Here is a 27,306-nt window from a genome sequence, read left to right on the forward strand (position 1 = left end):
GAAGGGGACAAAGGAACGGAGGGAGGGAACTGAAAAGGGGAAAGGACCCCCGTGGCCGCTCCCAAGGAGAGTGGACGGACAGAGCCGGCAGTGAACACGTTACAGCGGCCACACTGCCAGGGCTGGAGGGACCCGCCGGCACGGCGCTGAGGGCAGAAAGTTCCCGAAAATTGCCTAGAGCGGGACACCGTTTTGTAATGCTCAGAAAACAAAAGTTAGCACTGCACTATTTGGACAGCCGCGCATGTAGCACAACACAAATGATACCAAAAGAGAGCAAGAGAACGACAGGGGATCCACCAGGACCTCAGAGACACTGAGAGTCCCCCACAGTCCCATGGGGACACCCAGTTGTAGGATTACCCTTAGTTCAATCAAAGGTCAGGACGGCAGAAACAGAACCCAGGGGTTTACGGGGGCGCACGGAAGGAGACAGAGGCCATAGCTCTCAGGGTGGGCAAGGGTTCCGGGTGACCTTCAGGTTCCTAATGAACTCGGTCCACAGAGCCACGCACAGGTCAACGAAGACAGCTTGGTAATAAACCAAGATGACGATGAATTCAGTTTTGTGGCTCTCACTTCAAAATAACAAACCAGGGGCGCCTGGGTGGCTCCGCCGGTCAAGCGTCCAATTCAGCTCAGGTCGTGATCTCACGGTTCGTGAGTTCGAGCCCCGCATCGGGCTCTGTGCTGACAGCTCGGAGCCTGGAGCCTGCTTCAGGTTCTGTGTCTCCCTCTCTCTCTGCCCTCCCCCACTCTGGCTCTGTCTCTCTCTCTCTCTCAAAAATAAACATTAAAAAAAAAAAAAAAAACAAAACAACAGTCACATCACTGCCTCCTTCACGTCAAGCGCTCTGCAAAGTCATCTTCTCTTTACACCGAGGCTGGGAAGGGGGGATGGTCCCAGGCCAATGCTCTGCTCTGCGTGGAGGATAAGGGCCAGCAGGGGGGACCCCGGGCTGTCAGCACCCACACTCCCCTTACCGGCACCAAGCTGGGCAGTGACTCCTCGTGACCCTCATCCTGCTCCAGGCCCCGGGGGGCGGAAGACAGCGGCTGCTCGGCCCGGAGTCCTTGGTTTTCCTCAGTCAGCCGCTTTACCTCGTGGCTCAGGCACTTGTGTGATGTGGCCAGCTCTGCCTGGGGATGCATAGTCAGTAGGAGGGGATGAGGGGGACAGGGTGTCGCCAGAGCCCCGTGAGGCCAAACCCTGACCCCTCCTCCTCACACCCTCCGCCGCTGAGAAAGGAAGAAGCACCCTTTATTAAGTGCCTTTGACCCCCAAGCTTCTTATACACTCTTCTTTTAGTTTTTTATTTTGAGAGAGTGTGAATGGGAAGGGGCAGAGAGAGACAGAGAGACAGGCAGACAGAATCCCAAGCAGGCTCCGCGCCATCAGCACAGAGCCCGATGTGGGGCTCGAACTCACAAACCGTGAGATCATGGCCAGAGCCGAAATCAGGAGTCAGATGCTCAACCGACCGAGCCACCCAGGCATCCCCTTTATACACCTGCCTCGGTGGCCTGGAGGTCACAAGTGGCGGGCCACCTCGAGTGTTTTACTTGGTCCGTACTTTTTTTTGGTTGTTTTTAAGCTTCAATTAGGTGCCAACTTTAGGGGCGCCTGGGTGGCTCAGTCGGTTAAGCGTCTGACTTCAGCTCGGGTCATGATCTTGCGGCTCATGGGTTCGAGCCCCCTGTCAAGCTCTGTGCTGACAGCTCGGAGCCTGGAGCCTGCTTCGGATTCTGTGTCTCCCTGTATCTCTGCCCTTCCCCCACTTGCGCATGCACGCGCGCACTCTCTCTCTCTCTCTCTCAAAAACAAACGTTAAAAAAAATTTTTTTTAATTAGTTGTCAACTTTAAAAGTCAGGAGACAGCACGCAAATACCCAGGCTTCTGGCTTCTCTGGACACATCAGAAAACCTGGCAGCATCGAGCCCGCATTCCCACGTGGCTCCGGTCACAGAGCCGAGGGGCAGCGGCGCCCTTTGCGGTCCTCTCGGCTCGGCCGCAGCGCGCCTTCCTGTCTACACCTGGCCCGGGAGAATCATGTACGTTTCCCGGCTGGACTCGGGGAGTATCCGGTTCTGCAAGCCTTGCTTTTAAGCCGCACGACTGTGCACGCCAGGTCCCACCATCTCGATTTCAAGGAGCCGAGGCAGAAGCTCCAAGCTTGTGGGGTCAGCTCAGGATCACCGAGCTGGTGCGTGGGGGGCCCCGTGCGAACGCAGAACCCTTGCTCTGACCGCAGCGCCCGGTGCCCTGGAAACCCTTCGCGCGCCCGACCGACACCAACTCCAGGGCACAGCCTGAGCCGCCGGGGGGGCGGGGCAGGACAGGTGTCTTGACTTTTCCACGTGCCCCTCTCGGCCAATCCCCGTCACACTCCTCTCCCTCGTGCCCGGCCCCCAGCCCTCACCATCTGCAGCTGAACCCGCTCCTGGGCCTGGCTCACGGTCCCCTGCAGGGTCCGCAGCAGCTGCTCTGAGTTCTGGACCTGGGCCAGGAGCACTTGCATCTGTGGGTGGAAGGAGGTGAGGGTGAGGTCGGGGCCAGGAGGCAGGCCGCCGCCGCCGGGGGCCCTGCTGGGGCTGCGGCAGAGCGGGACCCACCTGCTTGGCGCAGTCCTCGTTGCTCCGTCTCAGGCCCTCCTGCAGCTCGTCCCGCTCTCGGCTGATGCTCTCCAGGTCCTTCTGCAGCTGCCGGCCCTGCCACGGATGCCGGCCTGGGTCTCAGCCTCCGAGCGGAGGCCCGCCCTCCTCACCATGCCCCTCGGGCCTGCCTTCTACATCTCAGTGGGGTGGGGTGGGGTGGGGTGGGGGGACATCTCTCAACCGGCCACCCTGCCTCTGTTGCCTGAGCCCCAGTTCGAGCTCCAGGGGTGGACACAGGGGGTGCCCGGGAGCATCCGGGGAAGGGGGAGGTGGATGCGAGCGCATGGGCAGGCCGCTCCGCCCCCTCCACTCACCTCCATTTGCAGCTGCTCCCACTGGTTGTCCGGGACGAGCTGGTAACCAGGAGGGGGCAGGTAGATGCCCTCGGGGACCAGGGTGCCCGTGGACACCAGAGAGGCGGTCTCTTCCTGCTCGGGGCTCAGGCCCTGGCGGCTGCGGGGCAGGGACGTGCTGCCGGCCCCGCCACCGAGGGAGAAGGAAGAGATGGAAGCGCTATCGTCACAGTTGTGGGCGAAGGCTTCGGCCGCCGCGCCCCCGTCTCCACTCAGCTCCTCGAGAGGCTCCAGCGGGGGCGATGGGTCCCGGGACAGGGGCAGCAACTCCGTGGAGCCGTGTAAGGAAGGGGGAGGCCGGGGCCGTCTCTAGGGGAAGGGGCAGGGAAGAGGCTGGGGGGCCGGGGTCCTGCGGCGCCCCCTCTTCCCGCAGCAACCCCCCGGCCGCCCCCTCACCTGGATCTCTTGAATGAGCTCCTCTGCCCTGAGCAGTTTCGCCTTCAGCTCCTCAATCTCCTGCTCCATGGGCAGCACGATCTCCCGAAGCTTCTCCGAGTCCTCGTGGGCCTGGAGGAAGGGAGGTTGGGCAGCAGCCGTCCCCCTCCCGACTACTGGACCCCTAGGGTCTGTTCTGAGCCTTCTCTCCAAGCACGTCAGCCCTTCTAATCCTCCCAAGAGGGTGCCGGGCCTCCCCGTTTTAAAGATAAAAACACAGAGGCTCCGGGAGCTTATGCGACTTGCCCAGGTCACACGGCAGGTAAAGAAGCCAAAGTCGCGACTATCTTCCTGGTACCCACTCGCTCATTCTTTCCTTCCCCGACATCCATTTTCAGTTGTTTCTTTTATCACAGGAGCTTGCATTTATAGTTGGGCGCGTGCCCTAAATCCTACAACACCATCCACATTTCTCACCTTCCCTGTAACTAAGCGTGGCCACTCGACCAAGTTCCGGCAAAGGAGATGTAAACGCAAACTTCCAGGGCAACTCCTTAAAGGGAGAGGGTGGGCTTTTCTTTACTCCTCCCCCTCCTCCTCGACGGTTAGAATGTGGACATAATGGCTGGCACTCCAGCAGTCATCTTGGGCCATGAGGCAATAAGCTACCTATGGCAAGACAGTAACCTAAAGGGAACTTGGGCTCCTAGTGACTTGTTGACCTGGCATCAGTCCTGGAATGTCTACCTGTGGACTGTAAGGAAAATAAATTTCCATCTTATTTAAGCCACTGCTGGTTTGGGTTTTCAAATTTCATCCTAACTAGTACGTCCTTTAGTCCCATCACGCCCGCATTGCTAGCAATTTCTTTTTGGTCTGCTTTCAGGTTTGGGATCCTGCTGAACCTGCACAGCCAACGCAATGGTCTCTGGCCATCCCTGAATGTCACACAGGCTCCTCTATCCAAGTACAGCCAAATCTGAACCACTCACGACAACGTTTCTCCCCCTCTGGGCGTTAGGTCACCTACCCAGCTGTCCAAGACTGAAATCTGCCGGTTACCCATCCTCTTCCAATCCATGCCATTTCTACCTCTTGAATCACTCAAAATCCTGTCTCAGGCAAGCTCAGCTTAACCCTCCAAATCCCTTGCGGGAACAGTTGCCACAGGCAGGGGAGGCCCGCGTGGCCCAAACTTAAAACACTTCGGTCCCATCTGAAGCCCGGGAGTATACGCTGTGCGGATGCCATGCGTTGGGTGGAGGACGGCAGGACGCAGGAGGCGGGCCGGGGCTGAACTGCCATGTCTCTAGGCCCCCTGTGCTTCTGCTCGCCGCACCAGGCCTCCACCCTGCAGAGCCCTCTCCCTCACCGCCCTGTGTAACTGCTCCCCAGCAACACTCGAGCGCGAGCAGCAGCCTCTGCCCGCAAGCCGTGCGTCACAAGCCTCCTTTCTTGGACTCCTATTTTGATCTTTGTCTTTCTACCCAGGCCGGTTACTACACTTCCCGAGCCTCAGTTTCCTCGTGCATGAAATGAGGGAACAATGTGAATTTGCTTTGAAAGATCAGCAAATCAGCTCCCACCCCCTGTTAATGACGCCAGTAGTAATGGGGGGGGGGGGGGGCGATTTGCTTTAAAAGATCAGCAAATCAGCTCCCACCCCGTTAATGACACCAGTAGTAATGGGGGAGGGGGGGCGATGCGCCATAGAGATTAAGAACAAAAACCAGACCGCCTAGACAAACATTTTAGAACCAGACTGCCTAGGTTTTGAAATTCCCACTCTGCTTTGTTTATGCGCATAACCTGGGGAGACCCACTGAACTCCTTCAAACCCCACCTTACTCATCTGTGAAATGGGTCTAACGGACCGCTCTTCCAGGGGAAAGACGGGGTCTGGCCCGCAGTTATCACAGTGCCCTGTGGATGAAAGCTGTCCTGAAGTGTCAGCTCCCTTCCGCCTACACGATCTCCTTCATTTTGGAAGTAAACAAACCTGGCCAGCCCTCCTGAAAGTAGCAGGGCCAGGACCTTGCCAAGTATGGAGCCAGTACATGCCACACCCAGAATTATGACGGGGTGCCCTGCTCCCAACGAGCTGCCCGGCAATCCCTGTGCCCCGTGGTCACCTTGACTGCCTCAACATCTTTCCATATCCTGGGGCCGGGGGAGATCATCCCAACCTTTTCCATCTGCTTCTCCAAGGAGTCCAGGGGGTGAGCCCGGGACAGCAGCTGCTTCAGGCGCCCCAGCTCCCGCTCCTTCTCCTCACAGTCCTGCTGCTGCTGCTGCTTCAGAGAAGTGATCTGGGCTTCATAGCTGCTGATGGAGTCTGGAGGGGCAGGAAGGGCAGCGGAGAGGGAGGGTCAGAGGCCCTCCCTGGGGGTGAGGAGGGGGTACTCTATCCCCGCCGCCCTCTGCGAGGCAATTCGCCGGAGCGATGGAGACTGTGGGCTCTGTGGACAGATGGGTCATGAGCCTCTGCGCCGGGGTCCTCTGCTGCAAAGTGGGGACACTACAATTACCCCGCTGGGTTATCAAGTGAAATGACACCTGGAAGGTGTTCAGCCCTCCTCCCGGTGCATAACAAATGCTGAAGACACGATATCTACTCCTGTTAATATGTACCAATAACGATCAACCTCCAACGACAGTAGTACGTTCTTACTCTGGACCAGACTCCGCGTGGGGCTCTGGAACTAGAGAAACGAATCGATCACAAACCCGGACGCCAGAAGCCCACGTTCCGACGGGGAAGGAAGCTGTGGAAATCGTGACAAAGCAGCGGGAGAACATCCCCAAGAGGACCGCTCCGGGGTTTGTGGATCCTAGAGCACGGAGCTCTTCACTCCGCCTGCCTGGCCACGAGAGGACACCAGCAGGTGGCGGAAAGAAGGACACATTAGCACAGCACCGGTGCAAGCAGAGGCTCAGAGGTGGGAAAGTAGATGGTGTATGGGGGGCACGGTGGGCATGTCGCAAGAGCTGGGGTGAAGGCCCCCGCAGAGACGTGCTGGAAAGAGGGGACAGGGTGGCAGGGGATGGCTCTTGAGACCGTGCACGCCCTACCAAGCAAGGGGTTCGGATTTACCCTACAGGTCAGTGGGAGGTAGAGGTGATGGTGGGTGGAACGGGGCCACTTTTTAATTTTTTTTTTTAAGCGTTTTTTATTTTCTTTAATTTTTTTAATTTTTATTTTTTTTTTATTTTTTTTCAACGTTTTTTATTTATTTTTGGGACAGAGAGAGACAGAGCATGAACGGGGGAGGGGCAGAGAGAGAGGGAGACACAGAATCGGAAACAGGCTCCAGGCTCTGAGCCATCAGCCCAGAGCCCGACGCGGGGCTCGAACTCACGGACCGCGAGATCGTGACCTGGCTGAAGTCGGACGCTTAACCGACGGCGCCACCCAGGCGCCCCTTTAAGCGTTTTTTAAAAAGGCTTTTTAAAAACCTTTTATGTGCGGGGCGTCTGGGTGGCTCTGTCAGTTAAGCGTCCGACTTCGGCTCAGGCCACGATCTCACAGTTCGTGAGTTCGGGCCCCGCGTCGGGCTCTGTGCCGACAGCACGGAGCCTGCTTGGGATTCTCTCTCTCTGCCCCTCTCCGACAAAAAAAATAAACTTAAAAAAAAAAAAAAAAAGGTACTTAACTCAGAGCCTGGCCCACAGTAAGTGCTCAATAAACGTTAACTAGGATGATGATCGCGACCGTGACAACTACAGGTGTGCCCCACTTTTCAAAAGTTCCCATTCTACCACTTTGTTTTTACAATAATCCTACATTACTACCTGCTTTCACCAGGAGAAATCAAAGATTTTCACGTTTACAAAAAATAAATAAACAAATAAAACAGACAAAAAGTGAAAACAGCGTGTAGTGTTTGTTTTACAGGGATCCGTGACAGAGGCAGCACGTATCCGGAGCAGCAAGAGTGGCCCCAGCAAGCTCCCAGGGCACTACACTCAGCCTCTGGGGGCATCAAAGCTTCGAACTGTGTCTATGGTCATCCGTGCTTTTATCTCCATTTATTTTGTGCATTCACCAGCCAAACGTCTCCTACGGTATCAGAAAAGCCTAAGAGGGGCTATTTTTTGGGTCTGGGACCACTCGAACAATTTTCCACGTCAATTAATGGTAATTGTTTCTTCACTTTACATGCTATTTTGGCTTAGAAAATTTTCATTGCAATGTTCTACTTTTACATAGTGGGGGAAACCTGTATTTTCATATTTAGGACACACTTGGTTTCTCTTATACAGACAGGAAGTTTTATTTTTTATTTTTTATTGTTTTTAATGTTTGTTTGTATTTGGGAGAGAGAGAGAGAGCGAGCATGAGTTGGGGAGGGGCAGAGAGAGAAAGGGAGACACAGAATCGGAAGCAGGCTCCAGGCTCTGAGCTGTCAGCACAGAGCCCGACACGGGGCTGGAACTCACAAACCGCGAGATTACGACCTGAGCCAAAGTTGGACACCCAACTGACTGAGCCACCCAGGCACCCCTCTTTTATTTTTGCTTACTTATTTTTTTTAAACGTATTTATTTTAGTAATCCTATACCCAACGTGGGGTTCAAACAACCCTGAGACCAAGAGTCACATGTTCTAGGGCACCTGGAGGACTCGGGTGGTTAAGCGTCTGATTCTTGGTATGGGCTCAGGTCATGAGCTCACAGTTCCTGCAATCAGATTGGGCCCTGCATTGGGCTCTGTGCTGAAAGCACGGAGCCTGCTTGCGATTCTCTGTCTCCTTCCCTCTCTGCCCCTCCCCAACTCGCTCTCTCTCTCTCCCAAAAGAAATAAATGAACTTCAAAAAAAAAAAAAAGTCACATGTTCTACCAACTGAGTCAACCAGGTACCGTGGAAGTTTCTTTTATTATTTTTTTAAAAAATTTTTGATGTTTATATTTCGAGAGAGAGAGAGCACAAAAAAAGGAAGACACAGAATCGGAAGCAGGCTCCAGGCTCTGAGCTGTCAGCAGAGAGCCTGACATGGGGCTCAAACTCACGGACCATGCACGAGATCATGACCTGAGCTCAAGTCGGACGCTTAACCAACTGAGCCACCCAGGCACCCATCTAGGTATCATGGAAGTTTCTTTTAAAATAAACGTACTGGGGCGCCTGGGTGGCTCGGTCGGTTAAGCGTCCGACTTCGGCTCAGGTCATGATCTCACGGTCCATGGGTTCAAGCCCCGCGTCGGGCTCTGTGCTGACCGCTCGGAGCCTGGAGCCTGTTTCAGATTCTGTGTCTCCCTCTCTCTGTGACCCTCCCCCATTCATGCTCTGTCTCTCTCTGTCTCAAAAATAAATAAATGTTAAAAAAAAATTTTTTAAATAAACGTACGCATGGCGCCTGGGTGGCTCAATCAGTTAAGCATCTGACTCCTGATTTCAGCTCAGGTCATGATCTCATGTTTCGTGAATTCACGACCCATTGCTGTCAGTGTAGAGCCTGCTTGCGATCCTCTCTCTCCCTCTCTTTCTCTCTGTCCTTCCCCTGCTCTGGTTCCCTCTCTCTCTCAAAAAAAAATCAGCAAACCTAAATAAACGTATGCAAGTTTTTACAAAACGGTCTATCTAAAGAACGAATACTAAGTAGATGACAGAGTAGGTTGTATGAGACAGCCATGGCACACAGGTGCTATGTGGACGCCTGAAATGCAGGGAATACGGCCCCAGAGAAGTCTGGAGCCAGCAGTGGTTGTTAGAAAAGGAAATGACTCGGTGAGATGGGAATTTTAGGAAGTTTACTCTGGAAGCCAATGTCAAGGCCAGACTATAGAGTCAGACCTGTGAGAAGGCCGGGGCACCATCCAGGGGAGCTGTCAAGAGCTTCACTCCAGCAGGGGCCACAGAAGCAGAGGGGTGGGACAGGGCTGGAGGCTATTTCAGAGACTCCGGACTCAGACTAGAGGAGAAGGCGGAAATAAGAACAGAGGCTGGCAGGGGTGCACGTGGGTGGCTCAGCCGGGTAAGCATCCAACTCCCGCTCGGGTCATGATCTCGCGGTCCGTGAGTTCGAGCCTTGTGCCGCTCTGTGCTGACAGCTCAGAGCCTGGAGCCTGCTTTGGATTCTGTGTGCCCCCCCTCTCTTCCCCCCCCACTCATGCTCTGTCTCACTCTGTCAAAAATAAATAAATGTTAAACAAAAATTAAAAAAAAAAAAAGAACAGAGGCTGGAAGATCTGGGGCCCGGTGAGCTGGTGCATCTCAAGTACAGAGAATGGGAGGGAGGGAGGGAAGTCTGAACACGTGTGAGACAGTGCAAATGTAGCGGTGCTTGAGGAAGGAAGGAAACCGGAGGGTTAGACTCACAGAGACTGGGCCCAGAGAGGAGTCTGAAGCCCAGGGGCTTACATGAGGCCGGTTCCAGGAGCTGAAAAGTTGCTCATCTTCAGGGTTGACCAGGCATCGGTGAGGGACAAGAAATGACACCAGGCAAGGGTGCAGGCAGAGGCTCGGAGCTAAACTTAGTGAAGTCACGGAACTGCTTCTAGCACAGGCAGGACCTCTATCCAAATCAGAAAGGGGCACCCCTTCCTCTGGGCCCTTAGGCCTGTCCTGTGCTGGGCAGCCGTGCTAACCTACCCCACAGCTTATCTACCCCTTTCTTGTCATGCATTTCCCTCTTAGGGGGCCGCCAGGGAGTCTGGGAAGAGTCCCTGCCTCACCTTTCAGGATGGCCTGCAGAGAAGCCACCTCCTCTTGGCACTGCCGCTGCACTGCAGCCACAGCCTCCGCCTTCGTGCTCTCGCTCACCTCCGCCACAGCCTTCATGGTCTCCATTTCTGCCAGGGCGCCTGCCAGCTCCGCCCGAAGCCGGTCAAGCTCCTCTGACTCGGCCTCAACCTTCGCGCCCTCCTGGGAGTGGGGGTCCGGCGCTGTGGAGGACAGGGGTCAACTTCTTTTCCCATCATTCCCACGTTCCCCATACCTCAGACTACGAAATCTGCAAGTCCTGCCACCTAGTCCCGCAGCCGCGATCCTCGCACCTTCGCCTGGCCCCGCCCCGCTCCCGACCCCGCCTCTTCCTCCGCCTCCTTCTCACCTCGTCGTGCCACGTGCTGCTTGGAGCCCCGCCCACCCCCCTTTTTTCCAGGCTAGATCCCTCCCTTCCAATGGCCCCGCCCCTCCCCGCCCCGAGCCCCACCTTTCACCTGCCACTGCCCCGCCAGACCACGCCCCCTCCTCTGGTGGCCGCAGGCCCCGCCCCCTCTCTCCCGGCGGCGTGGCCCCGCCCCTTTCTCCAGGCTCCCCTCACCACCCCGGTCCCCCGGCTCCGAGCTCGGCCCCGCCTCCGATTCCGTCGCCCCTCGCGTGCACGGACGCGCCCTCACGTACCGGCCCCCTGCTGCCGTCGCCGGCCATCCTCGCCCGCGACCGCCGGCGCAGCTGCCGCCATCGCCTCCGCGCAAACGGCGGGTTCCAGCACTCCCTGGTGACGGCGCTCACCCCTTCCGGGTCCCCTCGGCTGTTTCCGGATCCGCTCGGCTGTTTCCGGATCGGCCCCGGGCGCCAGGCCCAGGCCGCAGCTGGAGGTTGATTGCCGAGCCTGGGCCGAAGATTTCCGAGCCGGAGCCCGGCCGCGGCCCCAGGCCCCGCCCCTCCCCGCCTTCTTTCCTGGGCAGCGATGTTCGAGAAGGGCGCTTGTCCTTCAAACCCCGAAGTTCTTTCATCAAAGGTCTTCTGGCTTTTCCGCGTGACCTTGGAAACTCTGCTCAAGTTACACCTCCTCGGAGACGCCCGCCGGCCTCAGCCTAAAGAAGGCGAAGCTCTCGCGGTGTCTCCCGAGTCCCGCAGCCAGCCCCTAGATGGGCCCCTGGTCCCCTGCTGCCGATGCCTGGCTTACGTTACAGCGAATTGTAATGTACCCCTGCCTGTACCTCCGCGGCAGGGCTGGGTCAGCTTAACCTTTCTGGGCGCCGGGGTCCCCTTATCCGTTGGAGAAGTCAGAACCTTCCACGTCTCCACCCCCACCTTGATACTCAACCATTAATCCCCCTTCTAATCCCCCTTCCCCCTGCCAGTGCCTCGCAAATCCCTCTCCTCCCTGGGCCACTGGCCTAAATCAAGGTCTCTTTATCTATGAACTTGGCCACCGGCGACCTGACATCTTCCCTTAGACGGTGACGGGTGACCGGCAGCTCAAACAAGTGCAGTATCCTGATTCCCATTCTCCCAAACCCGTTTCTCCCGCTGTGGAGTACATTCCAGGAGCCTCCAAGTCCTGGAAGCTCTACCTCCAAAGGACAATATTTCAGAAGGTCTCCCTTTTTCTTCAGCCCCACCACCTATCTCCTGAACTTCCACAATGCCTCCTAACTGTTCCCCTGTGTCGCCTTTTGGCTCCTTCAGTTAATTCTCAAAGCAATTAGAGTGATCTTTGCAAACCCGATATGTCATCCCTGTTTAAAATCTTCTAGACAATTACGATTTGAAAATGGGCAAAGGACAGGAATAGACATTTCGCTGAGGTCAGAGATGGGAAATCTATGCATGAAAAGATGTTCAACATCGTTAGCCATTAGGGAAATGCAAATTAAAACCACAAGGAGATGATCACTACACGCCTCCCAGGATGGCTTAATTTATTAAATTTAAAAAGAGTGATAATACCAAATGCAGGTACGTATATGGAAAAACTGTAGTTCTCTTACATTCCTGATGGGAAATGCAAACGGTGTAGCCTCTCTGGAAAAGAGTGTGATGGTTTCTGGGGTGCCTGACTGGCTCAGTTGGAAGAGCATGTGACTCTTGATCTTGGGGTCCCAAGCTCAAGCCCCATGTTGGGTGTAGAGATTAAACAAACTTAAAAAAAAAAAGTGTGACAGTTTTCTTTCTTTCTTTACTTTGAGAGAGAGTGGGGGAGGGACAGAGAGAGAGGGAGAGAGAATCCCAACCAGGCTTCACACTTCAGCGCAGAGCTCAATCCCACGAGCCTCGAGATCATGACCTGAGTTGAAATTGAATGGGACGCTCAACCAACTGAGCCGCCCAGGTGCCCCAGGAATATGACAGTTTCTAATGAGACTAAACATGATCTTATTTGAACACACCACGCTGTTCCCCACCTCAGAAGACACCTCCTCAGTGAGGCCTTCCCTCACCATCCTGTCTCAAGTAGGTCCCTCTATCACCTGTCTGCCATTAGATGATTTCTTACCATCTGAAATTGTTTATTGATTAACTTGTTTGTTACCTGTCCCCCTTTACCCTGCCAGGTCCCCAAAACTTGAATCAAAGCTCCATGAGGTTGGGAACTTTGTCTAGTCCCTTGCTATTTTGCCAGCACCTGGCACAGTACCTGATTTAGAAAACAAACAAACAAAAAAACACACATAGTAAACATTTGGTGAATAAACAAATGAATGAACACTTTCCTTACTGATCTCTCTGGCTTCCCTCTCGCCTCCCCTCCACCCTGCAGCCAGGGGGAGTTTTAGAAAATGCAAATCTGGCCAGGTTAGGGGCTCCTGGCTGGCTCAGTGGGAGGAGTGTGAGACTCTTGATCTCGGGGTCATGAGTTTGAGTCCCAAGTTGGATATAGAGATTACTAAATAGGCAAACAAACAAACTTAAAAAAAAAAATCTGGGGGCACCTAGGTGGCTCAGTTGGTTAAGCGTCTGACTCTTGGTTTCTGGCTTAGGTCATGATCTCGTGGTTCATGAGTTCGAGCTTTGCATTGGGCTCTGTGCTGAGCTCCCGTTGGGGTTTTTCTCTCTGTCTCTGTCTCTGTCTCTCTCTCTCAAAAATGAGTAAACTTAGGGGCGCCTGGGTGGCGCAGTCGGTTAAGTGTCCGACTTCAGCCAGGTCACGATCTTGCGGTCCGTGAGTTCGAGCCCCGCACCAGGCTCTGGGCTGATGGCTCAGAGCCTGGAACCTGTTTCCGATTCTGTGTCTCCCTCTCTCTCTGCCCCTCCCCCGTTCATGCTCTGTCTCTCTCTGTCCCAAAAATAAATAAACGTTGAAAAAAAAAAATTTAAAAAAAATGAGTAAACTTAAAAAAAAAAGAGTATTTAAAAAAAATCAGGCCAGGTTAACTCCTGCTTATAAATCCCAAGCAGTTTACTGCCCTCAAATTCCCTCTGTGTGTGGCAGAGTATCTTGGGAAGGAAATGAAATGGGGACTATAAATAAGGCTCCAGTCAACTGTCAGGCTTGGATTTTATCCTGAGGCCCTGGGAGCCTTTGAAGGGTATTGAGCAGGAGGAGCACATGACTAATACCAAGGAAGTTCTTTCTGTGTAGAGTGTAGGTAAAGAGCAAAAGATAGAAGACAGCTCACAAAGGAGGCTATTGAGGGGCGCCTGGGTGGCGCAGTCGGTTAAGCATCCGACTTCAGCCAGGTCACGATCTCGCGGTCCGGGAGTTCGAGCCCCGCGTCGGGCTCTGGGCTGATGGCTCGGAGCCTGCTTCCGATTCTGTGTCTCCCTCTCTCTCTGCCCCTCCCCCGTTCATGCTCTGTCTCTCTCTGTCCCAAAAATAAATAAACGTTGAAAAAAAAATTAAAAAAAAAAACCAAAAAAACAAAGGAGGCTATTGAATTGGTTCTGGTTGGGAAGGGAAGAGCCCCCAAAGAGGAGGAAGTTGATTCTAGAAATACTTAGGATGAAAACGGACTAGCCCTGGTGACTGAGTGCATGAGAGAGAAGTGAAGAGAAAGTTTTCTTTTACTCTTCCTAATTTCCTTTTGTTGTTTTTGTCTTACCAGCAAAAAAACGGTTTACTTGGGAATAGCAGACAACTGCAATTCAGGATAAGCAAGGGACAGCAAAAACTATATGGTAGCCCAGCAAATACAGGAGAGGGATGTTATTTTATGGAGAAGAAGAAGTTGGGAGAATCCCAACTGGGCGCCTGGGTGGCTCAGTTGGTTAAGTGTCGGACTCGGACTCCAGCTCAGGTCATGATCTCACGGTTCATGAGAGCCCCGCGTCAGGCTCTGTGCCGACAACTCCGAGCCTGGAGCCTGCTTCAGAATCTGTGACTCTCTCTCTGTCTCTGCCCCTCTCCCGCTCCCGCTCTCTGTCTCAAAAAATAAATAAGTGTTAAAAAAAAAAAAAAAGTTGGGAGGGGTTGTATTGAATGAAAATTCATTGGAGAAAAGCAAGAATTCAGGATGATAATGGTTTCTCTTTGGCTGAGTTGCAGGGATGGTCGATTTCTTGTAGGAGATGTAATGTACATCTTTTCCTGTTGGGGCCTGTGAGGATGATTCTCTCCTGTGGAGGGTTCTTCCCTTGGGTCTGTAATTGACAATGCTTCCTACAATAGAGGTAGAACGGTTATGGCGGGAGTGCTCCCCCTTCTGGCCTGGTTTCCCTTCATTCATTTTCACATTTTTATGCAACAGATACTTAATGAGCACCTACTAGATGCCAGGGAACAAGCCAGTAAAGATTCCTGTTGTTGAAGAGTGAACAGTCTGGGGCAGGAAGTAGTTGAGAGATTAACAAATAAACAAGCATATTTGGGAATTGGGGCAAACGGTGGGAAAAAAAATAAAACAGGGGTGTGAAATCAAAGGTACCTGGAGGGTCAGGGAAGGCCTCCTTGAGGAAATAACATTTGACCTGAGGCCTGAGGGATAAAAAGGAGCCAGTGAAGTGAAAAGCTGAGGAGCGATCAGGAAGGAAAGCAGCAGATGCAAAGACCTTGTTTGGAGCGAGGGACAGAGTAGTAGACGGTTGAGATGGGAAATGGAGGCAGGTGCAGCCTCACTCAGACTTTGGAGGCCATGGTGTGGAGTGTTTATTTTGGTGTGGAGTGTTTATTTTAGGTAGAGGAAACACCACTACAGTGTTCTTTTTTTATATATGTTTATTTATTTGGGGAGACAGAGAGCGCAGGGGAGGGGCAGAGAGAGAGAGGCTCCCAAAGCAGGCTCTGCACTGTCAGCGCAGAGTCAGACGCGAGGCTCGAACCCATGAACCGTGAGATCACAGCCTGAGCTGAAATCAAGAGTCAGATGTTTACCGGACTGAGCAGCCCCGTCCCTATGGTGTCCTAAGCGGGAAAGTGCAGGGGAGGCAGCTGGAGAGCTAGTGAGGAGCTAAAGCCTCCTCACCCTCTCGATTCCCCAATGCCCCACTCTTCCCCCTCCTAGCCACCCCAACCCGACCAAAGGGAAGTGGGGCCCTACCAGCTGGAGGGTCCCCTGGGGTTCGCCTGAAGCAAACAGGAAGCTGCCGCCCAGCGAGACGAGCCTGGGAACTGGCAACTGAGAAAGCAGGTCTCCTGGGTCCCTGGCCCCTTTCCCTGAGTGACTGTAGAGTGAAAGTGGAGACACAGCCACGTATGCAGAGAGACAGATAGCTGGAGGAAGAGGAAAGGAGGGGAGAGACGGGGTAGGAGTGGGGGCAGAAGAACAGATTTATTAAGAGTTAGGATTCCCGAGTTCTAGGGCTCCCTGTGTGATCTCAGGCAACACCCTGCCCTTTGGGGGCCTCAATTTCCCCATTTCTAAATGGGTTCCTTCCATAGCTGAAGCAGGCAGGGGCTTCCCAAGTTCTTCCCCAGGAAGCAAAGGGGCACTGATCACCAGTCATCTCTCAGGACTGCTGTGCGGGAGCTGCAGTAGCAACCTGGCACTCGCCCTTGGCCGCTGGCTGATGCTGCCTCTCACTAACTGAGGGCCTACTATGCGCCAGGCGAAAAATGCTGCACGCATGCTGTCCTGTTGCCTCTTCACAAACGGGATTTTCATCGTGCTATCACTGTCCCCAGTTTACGGAGAAAGAAACTAAAGCTTAGATGAATGAAGGAACTTAGCCAAGTGGTAGACGGGGAGGATTCAAAGTCAAGTCTGCCAGATCCCAAAGTACGTGTGACGGGCCAGCTGTACAGAGTGGCAAGGAGGCCCAAGGCGTGTCGGCTGAATGAATGAATGGGGTATGTGTGTGAAGGGAAATGATTTAGAGCCTGAGGTTGAAGGAGGGAGGGGGAGAAGGAGGGAGCCCCTAAAACTGGAGCCACTTAATTCAACAAATATTTATTGGGTGCCGGCGATGTGCCAAGACTGTCCCAGGGCACTGCGCATTCAGTGGTGAGCAGGACCAAGTCTCTGCCTTGAGGGCTTATACTCTAGTGGGAGGAACAGAAAGGGATACACAAATAAGCTCATTTCACATGGTGCGAGGTGTCGGGATGAAAATAAAAGTGTGTCAGGGTAGAGACAGGTTTTGCGGGTCCGGAGGGGTGCCAAGGGAAGGGGACTGGAGGCGTGACCACCCCTTCCTCCCCGGGGGGGGTGTGGGGGGGAACTGCCTGCCCGCCTGCCCGCCCCCACAGACACTCATGGTTCAGTGCCCCCCAGGCCCCCACCTGCCCCCAGCATCCACCGCGCGGCCAAGCTGGGTGCCCCGGGGAGTCTGGCCGCCATGCCACCTCCTCTTCTCCTCTTCTTCCTCCTCTTCCTCACCCCTGAGGGAGTCAGGCCCCAGAAAACACTGCTGGTGGAGGCTAAAGGTACGTCCAAAGGGTACAGATGGAAGGAGTTGGGGCTGGAAACTTGGGTCTGCCGGGATGCCCTTGACCAAGTAACTATCCTCCCTGGGCCTTCATTTTATTATGTGTAAAACTCAGAGAGGGGTCGGAAGGACTCTGAGCTCATCCACTTCCAGCTTGTGGATTCGCTGGGTTATCACCCAGTGCGAGGAATGAAGGGGGCTAAGAGTTCCTCTCTCTCTCTCTCTCTCTCTCTCTCTCTCTCCTCAGAGGGAGGCAAAGCTGAGCTGCCATGCCTCAAAGGTCCCTCAGATGGTCCCCCTGAGCAGCAGGCCTGGTTTCAGGGGGCTCAGTCAGAGCTGGACCCAGGTTCACAAGGCCTGGGCATCCAGAAGGGGCCCCTGGGCCTCCAGCTCCTCATCTTCAACGTCTCTGACCAGATGGGGGGCTTCTACGTGTGCCAGCTGGGGCCCCCTTCTGAGCAGGCCTGGCAGTCTGGCTGGACAGTCAGCGTGGAGGGCAGCGGTGAGGTCTGGGCTAGGGCAGGGAGGGGTGGATGAGAAGAGGGAGGCCCCACGGATGGAGGATGGTCCGGCAGTGAAGACAGATTTGCAGGGAGGGGTCGGAGGGTCTGCGGGACAGGCACGCAGCTAGTTTTAGGTGGCTCCTAAAAACTCCTGTGGCTTCGTGACTTCCACCCTGAGCTGTTCCAGATGTCTTTCACTCTTGTCTGTCTCTGAGTTCCCTTTCTCTCTCTGGCTCTCTCTGGGTCTTTGTCCCTCTCTGTCTCTCTTCCTCTCCTGGATGTGTCTGTATCTGGTTCTGGGTCTTTTCCCAGGGGAGCTGTTCCGCTGGAATGCTTCATACCTAAATGACCCAGGCTGTGGCCTGGGGAACAGGTCCTCAGAGGGCCCCAAGCCCTCTTCTGGTTACCCCACAAGCTCCCAGCTGTACGTGTGGGCCAAAGGCCACCCTGAGATCTGGGAGACAGACCCTGACTGTGCCTCGCCCAGGGGCGGTCTGAACCAGAGCCTCAACCAAGGTAAGGTGCTGGGGAGATGCCAGGGAGTGGGGGTGCCAGGGAGGCGGGATGGTGATTGGGACCCGGAGGGGTTGCAGGGAGGAGACCCCAAGGATTACACTTTCCTAGCCTTGGCTCTCCCTGCCCCAGACGTCACCGTGGCCCCTGGCTCCACATTCTGGCTGCCCTGTGAGGTGCCCCCTGCCTCCGTGGCCAGAGGCCCCATCTCCTGGACCCTCGTCCGCCCCAAGAAGCATAACATCTCATTGCTGCACTTAAACCTGAGGGAGGATGCCCCGGTCAGAGAGATGTGGGTCCTAGACACCCTCAGGGGAGGGGCTGTTCTGTTGCTGCCCCAGGCGACCGCTCAAGATGCCGGCACCTATCATTGTTACCATGGCAACATGACCATCGAGATGCAGCTGAAGGTCACTGCCCAGTCAGGTAGAGTTTCTCCCAATGGTGGGGCACCCGTGTGGGGCTACTGGGAAGAACTGGAAGCCAGTCAACCTTGGCGCCCCAACCTGAGAGCTAGTACCAGGCTCTTCCCAAACCCCAGCTTCCATACTGAACACTGATTCCATCTCCGTCCTCCCTTGTTTCCAAATCACGACTTTTCTGGGTCTTCTCTTCCTACTGGTTGCTCCTTCCCATAAGCTTTGATAGGGTCCTCCTTCCTCCCCAATCCTCACCGTTGGAGCTCTGAGGCCTCGTCTTACACCGTCAGCACCCTCTCGTCCTGGTCTACCCATTCTTCCTGTTTGCCCTCCTCTACTCCCATGGGTCCTTAGGCCACCGTGCCTTAGTGACTCGATTCTGGGCTCCATACACCTCACACCCAGCCATTTCCTGGAACTGCCATTTGATGTTCCACAGACACTGCAGGCTCAAAAGACACAAAGCCAAACCCCACATCTTCCTGGAGTGTAGTCTTTTGGGTGTCCCTGTGTAAGTGAAGGGCACTACCACCTGCCCACAGGCCAAAGCCAGGAACCTGGGTATCTTTCCTTTTCCTCACCCATCCATCAACCCAGTCACAAGTGCTCTGCCCATTCTGTCCCCCTTAATACAATCCTCCTGTGGTACCCCAACCACAGTTCTCAAACTCAGCCTCAACTTTCACTCCCATCACACTGTGGCTTCCCGCCTCTAACCCTGTGAACTTGACTCTGTCCTTCACTTTGAAAATGACTGTCCTTAACATGCTCCCCTTAATCCTAACATAGAGTCTAACTATAGTCATGGTTTGTTCAATAGATACTGCCCCAGGCCCCATGTCAGGCTCTGGGGCACAGTCTGTGACCTCAGAGGGAGGGAGAAGAGCTCTCCTTGTAGCTTGTGATTTTGAGGACCTGTGTCTTGCTCATGTTCCCAAGATTTACGGTCCTTTGAGGTCCCGAGGCTGGGAGGCAGGATGCCAGCCTGGGGCCCTCGTCTCATACCTGCTTCTCCCCATCAGTAAGACACTGGCTGCTGGAGGCTGGTGGCTGGAAAGTCCCCGTTGTGCCATTACTTTATCTGATCATCTGCCTGGGTTCCCTGGTGAGCTTTGTTCATCTTCGAAGAGGTGAGTCGTGTCCCCCAGCCCATCTGCCTAACCCACCCCACCTTCCTCAGGACAGCCAACACTGGCCAGTCTGACAACCAACCATCTTTCTCCCCTCGCATACCTTCCCCACAGGCCTCCAGTCCTGTCCCCAACTCCTCTAACCGCCCTCCAAAGTTACCGGGCCCCTTGGATTTTGAAGTCCCATCCCCTCCATGGACCCAAGTGGCCTCCCCGGTGCCCCGCAAAACTTCACCCTGCCTCCTCTGATCACTCCTCTTAACTCCCACCAGCCCTGATCCTCAGGAAGAAAAGAAAGCGAATGACCGATCCCACCAGAAGGTAACGATGCGAGCGCACCCGCAGCCTCCCATTCCTGCACTTTTGCTTTATGCTTTGCACTTACTGTTTCCTCTGCTCAGCACGTCTTTCCGCCTTCTCTACCGTTGAAATACTGCCCAAGCTTCAAAGCCCAGCTCCAAAGCTACCTCCTCTGTGAAGACCTCCTTGGAGTGATCCCAAACCCCTCAATAGGCTGTGCCAGAACACAGGAGCTAAACACAAGTGGCTACATCTTACCTTCCAAGGGCCTGGCCTCACTGTGCAACTCCTCTTCCTTCGCCAGGTTCTTCAAAGTGACGCCTTCCCCGGGAAGCGGGGCCCAGAATCAGTACGGGAACGTGCTCTCCCTTCCCACGCCCACCTCTGGGACGGGTAGGAGGCACCGCCCGCTCTCTGACTCCTAGAACCCCACCCATTTTCCCCGGTCACTCCAATCCCCTGAGGGCCCGGCCTTCCCGAGCTCCGAGCGCCGCCTTCAGGAAAAAGCCCGCCCCCGGGCGCGGGGTCCCGCCCAGATTGGAGCCCCGCCCCTAGCGCCGTGGCGGTACCCCAGGGCTAATAGCCCCGCCCCCAGGACGCGGGCCCCAAGGTCCAGTTCCGAGAGCCGCACCTCCGGGGAGTCGTAGGCCACGCCCCCTGCTGGCACAGCCTCCAGTGCCCCGCCGAGCTCGCAGCTTCCTCTCCTTTGCCCAGCCTCGCAGACCCTTAGCCTTGACCGCCCCCATCTCTTTTCTCCCGCCCCGTTACAACGTTCCTCCCGCCAGGACGCGCCCTAAGGTGGGCTGCAGGCCTGGGGGCCGCCGTCCAGTCGTACGGGAACCCGCGTAGCGACGTACAGGAGGTCGGAGCCGCGGGGCCCCGGAGCCCGCCACCAGCAGGTGATTGCGGGGCTGGGCAGGGGTCCCCACGTGGAGCGTGTGGGAACGGTCTGTGTCAGGAAGAGTGGACCGGGGCCTGGAGGGGGGGGGGCGGGGGCTGTGACTCGGTTCCCACTTGTGTCCCCAAACCCCAGGCCCAGAAGAAGAGGAAGGAGAAGCCTATGAAGAGCCGGACAGTGAGGAGGGCTCCGAGTTCTACGAGAATGACTCCAACCTCGGGCAGGACCAGCTCTCCCAGGGTAAGACTGCGCTCCCCGCGGCTGCCCCACCTTCTCAGCGGCGGGCTCTGGGCCCTCGCTGGACCCCCTTCCTTCTCCACCAGATGGCAGCGGCTATGAGAACCCTGAGGACGACGCCTTGGGTCCCGGGGATGAAGACTCCTTCTCCAGCGGTCAGTTGGGGTCCTTGCGGGGCCTCAGCGACTTGGGAGGACCCAGAGGGCTGTGGCGCCCCTACAGGGCAGGAGTGGTCTCTGGAGTTCTCTTTTTTTCCTGCAGCAGCCGAGTCTTATGAGAATGAGGATGAAGAGCTGGCCCAGCCAGTCGCCAGGACAGCAGGTATGTGTGAGGATGGTCAGGGTAATGTGGGTGTGTGTGTGGAGGGGGTGACCTGGAGGCCAGCAGGAATAACTTCCTTCTTCCTTCTCTAGATTTCCTGAGCCCCCATGGGTCTGCCTGGGATCCCAGCAGGGAGGCAACCTCTCTTGGTGAGAAATGGCTAGGGACCCTCCTGCCTTGCCCAGATTGGGTTGACCTGGCCTCAGCGCTGACTCCACACTCAACCTTGACCTTGACTCCGACCCCAGGCCTAATCCTGGTCTTAGATGGACTCCTAACCTTAACCTCCACCCCAATCCTGATCCCAGTATTTACCCCATCCCCAACTGTGAACATCAGCTCTGATCCCAATCCGATTCCAGCCTGGATTTTGACCTCCACCTCACTGCAGCCCCAGCGCAATCGGCAGCTTTGACCCCAGTTGTCTCTACAACCTCCTCGTGACTGTGACTCTGACTTTGACTTCTTCCGGTTGGGTTCTTGACATGGATTATAATCTAATCCATACCTGACCGTAATCACTCCTTCCTAGTACCCACAGATCAAGCCTTCCACCTTCCTCTGCCTCTCAGATTCCCTCTGTATGTCAGGCCGCACTTCCCTTCCCCAAGCCCCCAGCATGGCGCTAGGCCTCCCTACTCTCCTGCCCACGCAGGGTCCCAGTCCTACGAGGATATGAGAGGGATCCTGTATGCAGCCCCCCAGCTCCGCTCCCTTCGGGCCCAGCCGGGTCCTAATCATGAGGAAGGTGGGTGCTTCTCCTGCTGTCCCTGCTGTCCTCTGAGACTTACCCCCTCCCAGTCTACTCTGTCTCCACCTGTACCTTACTCCTCCCGGTCCTAATCAGATGCAGACTCTTATGAGAACATGGACAATCCCAATGGGCCAGAACCAGCATGGGGAGGAGGGGGCCGCATGGGCACCTGGAGCACTAGGTGATTCCTTCCAGGTGAGCTGGGAAATGCCCTCTAAGGAAGGGGGAGAAAGCGGGGGAGGAGTAGGGGTGGATGTGGTCCTCGGGGAGGGAGAGGGGAAAGGTTTCCCGAGGCCTGGGGTTCAGGGGAAGGGCTCCTGGAACCTCCTCGTCACCATTTTTTCTACATAGCCTGGGCCTCCTTAGGCCCCCGAGATCCACACTGGATTCTGAAATCTGGGACCCCAAGCAGACAGTGTCGACTTCTGGAGCAGCGTTGACTCGGATGTGTATATCTGTGTGTGTGAGCGCACATGTGTGTGTGTGTGTGTGTGTGTGTGTGTGTGTGTGTACCAATGAAACTTTGGCTCCCTTTACTTACTCCAAATAAATTCAGTGACTTCTTCTAATCCTATGACGTAAATGCCCTTGTATGGGAGGGGGAGGGAAGGTGACGATGTGTGTACTCCCCTCTCGAATCCAGCAGAGGACGGAGAGCTGCATCCTGGGTACGATGGGGCCTTTTCCCTCCCGTGATTTTTAAAAAAAAATTTTTTTTTTCAACGTTTATTTATTTTTGGGACAGAGAGAGACAGAGCATGAACGGGGGAGGGGCAGAGAGAGAGGGAGACACAGAATCAGAAACAGGCTCCAGGCTCTGAGCCATCAGCCCAGAGCCCGATGCGGGGCTCGAACTCACGGAGTGCGAGATCGTGACCTGGCTGAAGTCGGACGCTTAACTGACTGCGCCACCCAGGCGCCCCTCCCTCCTGTGATTTGGCCTGCATCTGTTGCCCTCACTTGCCTGCCGCTCTCTTCATCCAGTTTAGCCACCATTCATTCAGCAGCTGGGGGTGCCCAGTGAAGAGAAAGCCATCCAGGAGTTGGCAGTCATCGCTGACATGTACTGAGCATCTCCTGGGGTGCCCGGGTGGCTCAGTTGGTTAAGCGTCAACTTCGGCTCAGGTCATGATCTCACGGTTCCTGAGTTCGAGCCCCGCACTGGGCTCTGAGCTGACAGCTGGAGCCTACTTCAGATCCTGTCTCCCTCTCTCTCTGACCCTCCCCTGACCGCACGCACGCTCTGTCTCTCAAAAATAAATAAACATAAAAAAAAATTTACTGAGCATCTCCTACGTTCCAACACCAGTTAACTATTTAATCTTTAAAAGTATTTTTTTAACGTTCATTTATTGTCGAGAGAGCGTGTGCACCTGTGCGCGCACACACGGCACACAAGTGGGGGAGGGACAGAGAGGGAGGCAGAGGAGCCCCGTGCCAGACTGGAGACCCAGTCCCTCCCCTGCTCCAGAAGGTCCAATGTGCTATAGAAGACTGACTAGAGTTTTCAGTACTTACACACTTTATTGCCAGAATTTCGCTTAATGTACCCGTTTTTTCTTCGCAATGCCCTGTTATTTCGAGACCGTCTTCCTTCTTTATCTCTCAACCTTTACAACTTACTTTCTGTGTGTTAACACTATTATTCTGTGCCATGCATTGTGCTAATAAGTGCTTTACAGGCAGCATCTCATTTTATCCTTACAACAATCCTTTGAGGGAGGGACGCTAAAATTATTCTGTTTACACCTGGGAAGCCTGAGTCATGGAGAAATTAAATACTTCCTGCTAACTGACCTTAGGTAACTTACTTAAGTTCAGGGACCCTCAGTTTCCCTGACTGTCTAATAGCATTAGGGAGGGGGCATGGTGTGGTTACCATTATCTGTATAATGGGTTGAATTTGCCCATGGTGATGTCAAGGTCTCTTTGACTTCTTCATGTTTCTCCTGAGCTTCCTGGGCCCCACTGCCTGGGGGCCAGCAGTAGCTTGAACTCATGAACCTTGAGATCGTGACCTGAGCTGAAATCAATTTCAGATGCTTAACCGGCTTAGCCACCCAGGCACCCCCGGACTATCTGTTTTTGTTTTAAGTTCATTCATTTATTTAGAGATAGAGAAATAGAGCAGGGGAGGGGCAGAGAGGGAGCGAGACACAGAATCCCAAGCAGGCTCTACGCTGTCAGCACAGAGCCTGACGGGAGGCTGGAACTCAGGAACCGTGAGATCATGACCTGAGCGCAAACCAAGAATGGGACGCCCAACAGACTGAGCCACCCAGGCGTCCCCCCTCCTCTTTTTTTAAAGTGTCAGACTATCTGGGTTTGCACCCTAGCTCACCCCTCTCTAGCTGTGTGCTGTGGTTCGGAGGTCTGTAAAATAGGGGTGATTTTACCTACCTTAATGTGTCTTAGATGTAAAGCTCATGACGGTGATCTAGCAAGCACGCTGAATATTAGTTTATTATGATTCGGCATTTATTAGGGGCCTACCGTGTGCCCAGAGCCAGAGGGCACCAAGATCGTTTGCACGGAGGCTTCCTCCGGTGTAGGGCCTTGCCCAGGAGGAAGTCACACTCCAAAGCTTCTCCACATCCACAGGACCCAATTTTTTGGCAGGGGCTGGACCACTTATAGCTCTTGAACAAGGTTTGAGAAGAAGGAGGCTTGAGGGAAGTCCTCAGGTCTACCCTCTGCCTCCCTAGTTTGCAGTGGCCTCGAGGTGGGGCTCGAGGCTGGCCAAAGGGTTTCTGGTGCAATCTCTGTGCCCTCAGCCTGGCTACCAAGAGTGGTTGAAGATCTCCTGGGACTGCGAGGTCCTTGGAGTCCTGTCTACTGGGTCCGAGGTGCCTTTGTCCCCTGGTAGACAGCACCACCTGCTGGGTGTGTGTTTGTGTCTATACTGTGTGTGCGGTGTGGTGCGGGTGAGGTGTCAGGGGCCATACGGTTGGAGGTGATGTGGGAGGTGTGAAGTGTCGCATGATGTCCAGGAGTTGCCAGTAAGGTAGATGTGTGGAGGATATGTAGCTCCCGAGGCGCACGATGCTGTCGGTGGGTGTGTTGATGTGAAAAAACAAAAATCTTCTTCCAATGCAGAAACTCCCACCCAGGTGATAGAGACAGAAAACAGACTTTATTACTGGAAGCATTAAACCAGAATGGTATGTACATTACAGGTGTTAACCTTAAGAATAAAACCGTTGGGGCGCCGGGGGGGCTCCGTCGGGTGAGCGCCCGGCTTTGGCTCAGGTCATGATCTCACAGCTCGTGAGTTCGAGCCCCGCGTGGGGCTCTGTGCCAACAGCTCGGAGCCTAGAGCCTGCTTTGGATTCTGTGCCTCCGTCTCTCTCTGCCCCAACCCACTCGCATTCTGTCTCTGTCTCTCTCAAAAATAAAAAAACATTTAAAAAAAATTTTTTTTTTTTTAAAGAATAAAACTGTTAAGGGTGCTCATCCGACTCTTGATTTTGGCGATGGTCATGATCTCAGGGTCATGGGAGCAAGCCCTGTGTTGGGCTACACACTGAATGTGGAACCTGCTTGTGATTTCCTCTCCCCCACTTCCTCTGTCTCTCACCCCTCCCTCGTGCTCATTCTCTCTCTCGGTCTGAAAAAAATAAATTAAAAATGAGAGTAACAGTGTCAGTTATTTTTTCCCAGCAGAAATAGGTTTATTCAGGAATAGCAGAGAAATACTACTTAAGACTTGTACGCTCTGACAAAATTATACGTAAGGCTGGAGAGGAACCGCTGTTTTATAGAGGAAAAGAGGGGGCCTTGGGAGAATGGCTGTTATAAACAGAGTTCATTGGACTGAACTGGGGGTTCCAAGCATAGGGGCTTCTCATTGGCTGAGTTGTGCCAGTCTCACATTGACCCGGGCTCCTGCTGGGTGAGGAGAAAATCTCCTGCTGGGTAGGCTCTTGCCTCTTGCAAATACAACTTAAGTCTCTTGTTGGCTCTGGAAAAGGCTGTAAGGAGTGATAGGATATGAGAGCTCCCCCCCTCTGGCTTCCCAACTTCATTTTTTTTTTTTTTTTTTTTTTGTAAGCTCTGATGAGGGATAAAACAGAAAATGTTCAACTTTAGCCCGGAAGGCTGATCCAAAGCCTACATAATTCTGATGAGGCTCAAATACGTGCTGGCTGCTATATTCTTTTTTTTTTTTTTTTTTTAGTTTATTTATTTTGAGAGAGAGCATGAGTGAGCACACACGTGACCTGGGAAGGGGCAGAGAGAGAGAGAGAGGGAGAGAGAGAATCCTAAGCAGGCTCCACACTGTCAGCGAGTAGCCCCATGCTAGGCTGAAACTCATGAACCGTTAGATTATGACCTGAGCCGAAATCAAGACTTAGAAGCTTAACTGACTGAGCCACCCAGGTGTCCCACGGCTGCTACATTCTTAAAGGGTCTCATGACTGCCTGTACAACCTACCCATAGTTAATATCGAACTGAATGATAAGAGAAATCTTGAGAGGTTTATGAGTAGAAATTCAAAGAAAACATTTATGATCTAATACTTGCATGTCCCCTCCCTCTTGAGCATTAAGCATATAACCGCCCGCTTCATACAGCAAAAGTGCAGCTCTTTCTGCCCACGGGTCTTGTCCCCTGCTATAATAAAGCACCTCTTTGCACCCAGAATATCTCAAGAATTCTTTTTTTTTTTTTTTTAATTTTTTTTTCAACGTTTATTTATTTTTGGGACAGAGAGAGACAGAGCATGAACGGGGGAGGGGCAGAGAGAGAGGGAGACACAGAATCGGAAACAGGCTCCAGGCTCTGAGCCATCAGCCCAGAGCCCGACGCGGGGCTCGAACCCACGGACCGCGAGATCGTGACCTGGCTGAAGTCGGACGCCTAACCGACTGCGCCACCCAGGCGCCCCTCAAGAATTCTTTTCTTGACCTGTAGGCTCGTGGCCCCACATCAAGTTCTACGACCAACCGTGGGGCTTGAGCTCAGGACATGGAGATGGAGAGTCACGTGCTCTACCCACTAAGCTGGCCAGATGTCCCCCAACTTCATTTTGAATAAGGTGTTTTTGTTGTTGTTGTTGTTGTTGTTTTCCTTCAGTTTCACACAAGCAATTCTACAGGTAGCTAAGCAGGTACAACCCCTTGTCCTGTTTTCAAGATAAAAATTTCAAAATCCGCCGTCTTTAGTCCTGTCTAGTTCATCCTAACTTTATTATGGTTTATTGGCTTACATCCAGGGGAGAAACAAGCTTCTCGCCTGTTACTGACCTGAGGTAGTTTAGTATATCATAGCAAGGCCCCCACCAAAGTGAGGCTGTTAATCCCTCTCCCAGGAACTGGGAGATCTGGATCTATCATCTATCGTTAGGAGGTTTGCATTTCAAAAAGATGGC

General features: G+C 54.1%; 2 protein-coding genes across 9 annotated transcripts in view; one reads left to right on the forward strand and one right to left on the reverse strand.

Annotated features, from left to right (window-relative positions):
* Positions 1–11,339, reverse strand: part of RABEP2 (rabaptin, RAB GTPase binding effector protein 2) — a 13,352-nt gene extending 2,013 nt beyond the window's left edge. Inside the window, exons 1-8 of the mRNA XM_043560214.1 lie at positions 10,731–11,339; positions 10,061–10,270; positions 5,571–5,719; positions 3,406–3,516; positions 2,971–3,318; positions 2,615–2,710; positions 2,422–2,520; positions 985–1,140 (exon numbers count right to left, since the gene is read on the reverse strand). Of these exons, the coding sequence (XP_043416149.1) occupies positions 985–1,140; positions 2,422–2,520; positions 2,615–2,710; positions 2,971–3,318; positions 3,406–3,516; positions 5,571–5,719; positions 10,061–10,270; positions 10,731–10,791 (1,230 nt within the window). The 5' untranslated portion in view covers positions 10,792–11,339. The remainder of the gene's footprint in view (positions 1–984; positions 1,141–2,421; positions 2,521–2,614; positions 2,711–2,970; positions 3,319–3,405; positions 3,517–5,570; positions 5,720–10,060; positions 10,271–10,730) is intronic.
* Positions 11,340–16,723: 5,384 nt separating this feature from the next.
* CD19 (CD19 molecule) lies at positions 16,724–22,503 on the forward strand. 8 transcript variants are annotated; one of them, XM_043560217.1, is made up of 15 exons: positions 16,725–16,857; positions 17,107–17,361; positions 17,675–17,878; positions 18,008–18,301; positions 19,317–19,424; positions 19,697–19,745; positions 20,029–20,117; positions 20,510–20,623; positions 20,758–20,862; positions 20,946–21,014; positions 21,121–21,180; positions 21,273–21,329; positions 21,836–21,928; positions 22,028–22,129; positions 22,286–22,503. In XM_043560217.1, exons 1-14 carry the CDS (start codon positions 16,770–16,772, stop codon positions 22,117–22,119), a joined length of 1,677 nt encoding a protein of 558 aa, XP_043416152.1. In that variant the 5' UTR covers positions 16,725–16,769; the 3' UTR covers positions 22,120–22,129; positions 22,286–22,503. The 8 variants fall into 8 exon arrangements, 7 of the variants coding, with proteins under 7 accessions (XP_043416150.1, XP_043416151.1, XP_043416152.1 ...); XM_043560218.1 differs by having other exon boundaries at positions 22,301–22,503; XM_043560219.1 differs by having other exon boundaries at positions 21,124–21,180.
* Positions 22,504–27,306: the final 4,803 nt, after the last annotated feature.

The sequence above is a fragment of the Prionailurus bengalensis genome, chromosome E3, assembly GCF_016509475.1.
Source record: "Prionailurus bengalensis isolate Pbe53 chromosome E3, Fcat_Pben_1.1_paternal_pri, whole genome shotgun sequence".
Taxonomy (NCBI): domain Eukaryota; kingdom Metazoa; phylum Chordata; class Mammalia; order Carnivora; family Felidae; genus Prionailurus; species Prionailurus bengalensis.

Coding starts and splice junctions, on each gene's coding strand:
- CD19 (XM_043560215.1), top strand. CDS start 16,770: ATGCCACCTCCTCTTCTCCTCTTCTTCCTCCTCTTCCTCACCCCTGAG. Junction 17,362..17,674: donor AGTCAGCGTGGAGGGCAGCG/GTGAGGTCTGGG, acceptor GTCTTTTCCCAG/GGGAGCTGTTCCGCTGGAAT. Junction 20,624..20,757: donor CCGGAGCCCGCCACCAGCAG/GTGATTGCGGGG, acceptor CCCAAACCCCAG/GCCCAGAAGAAGAGGAAGGA.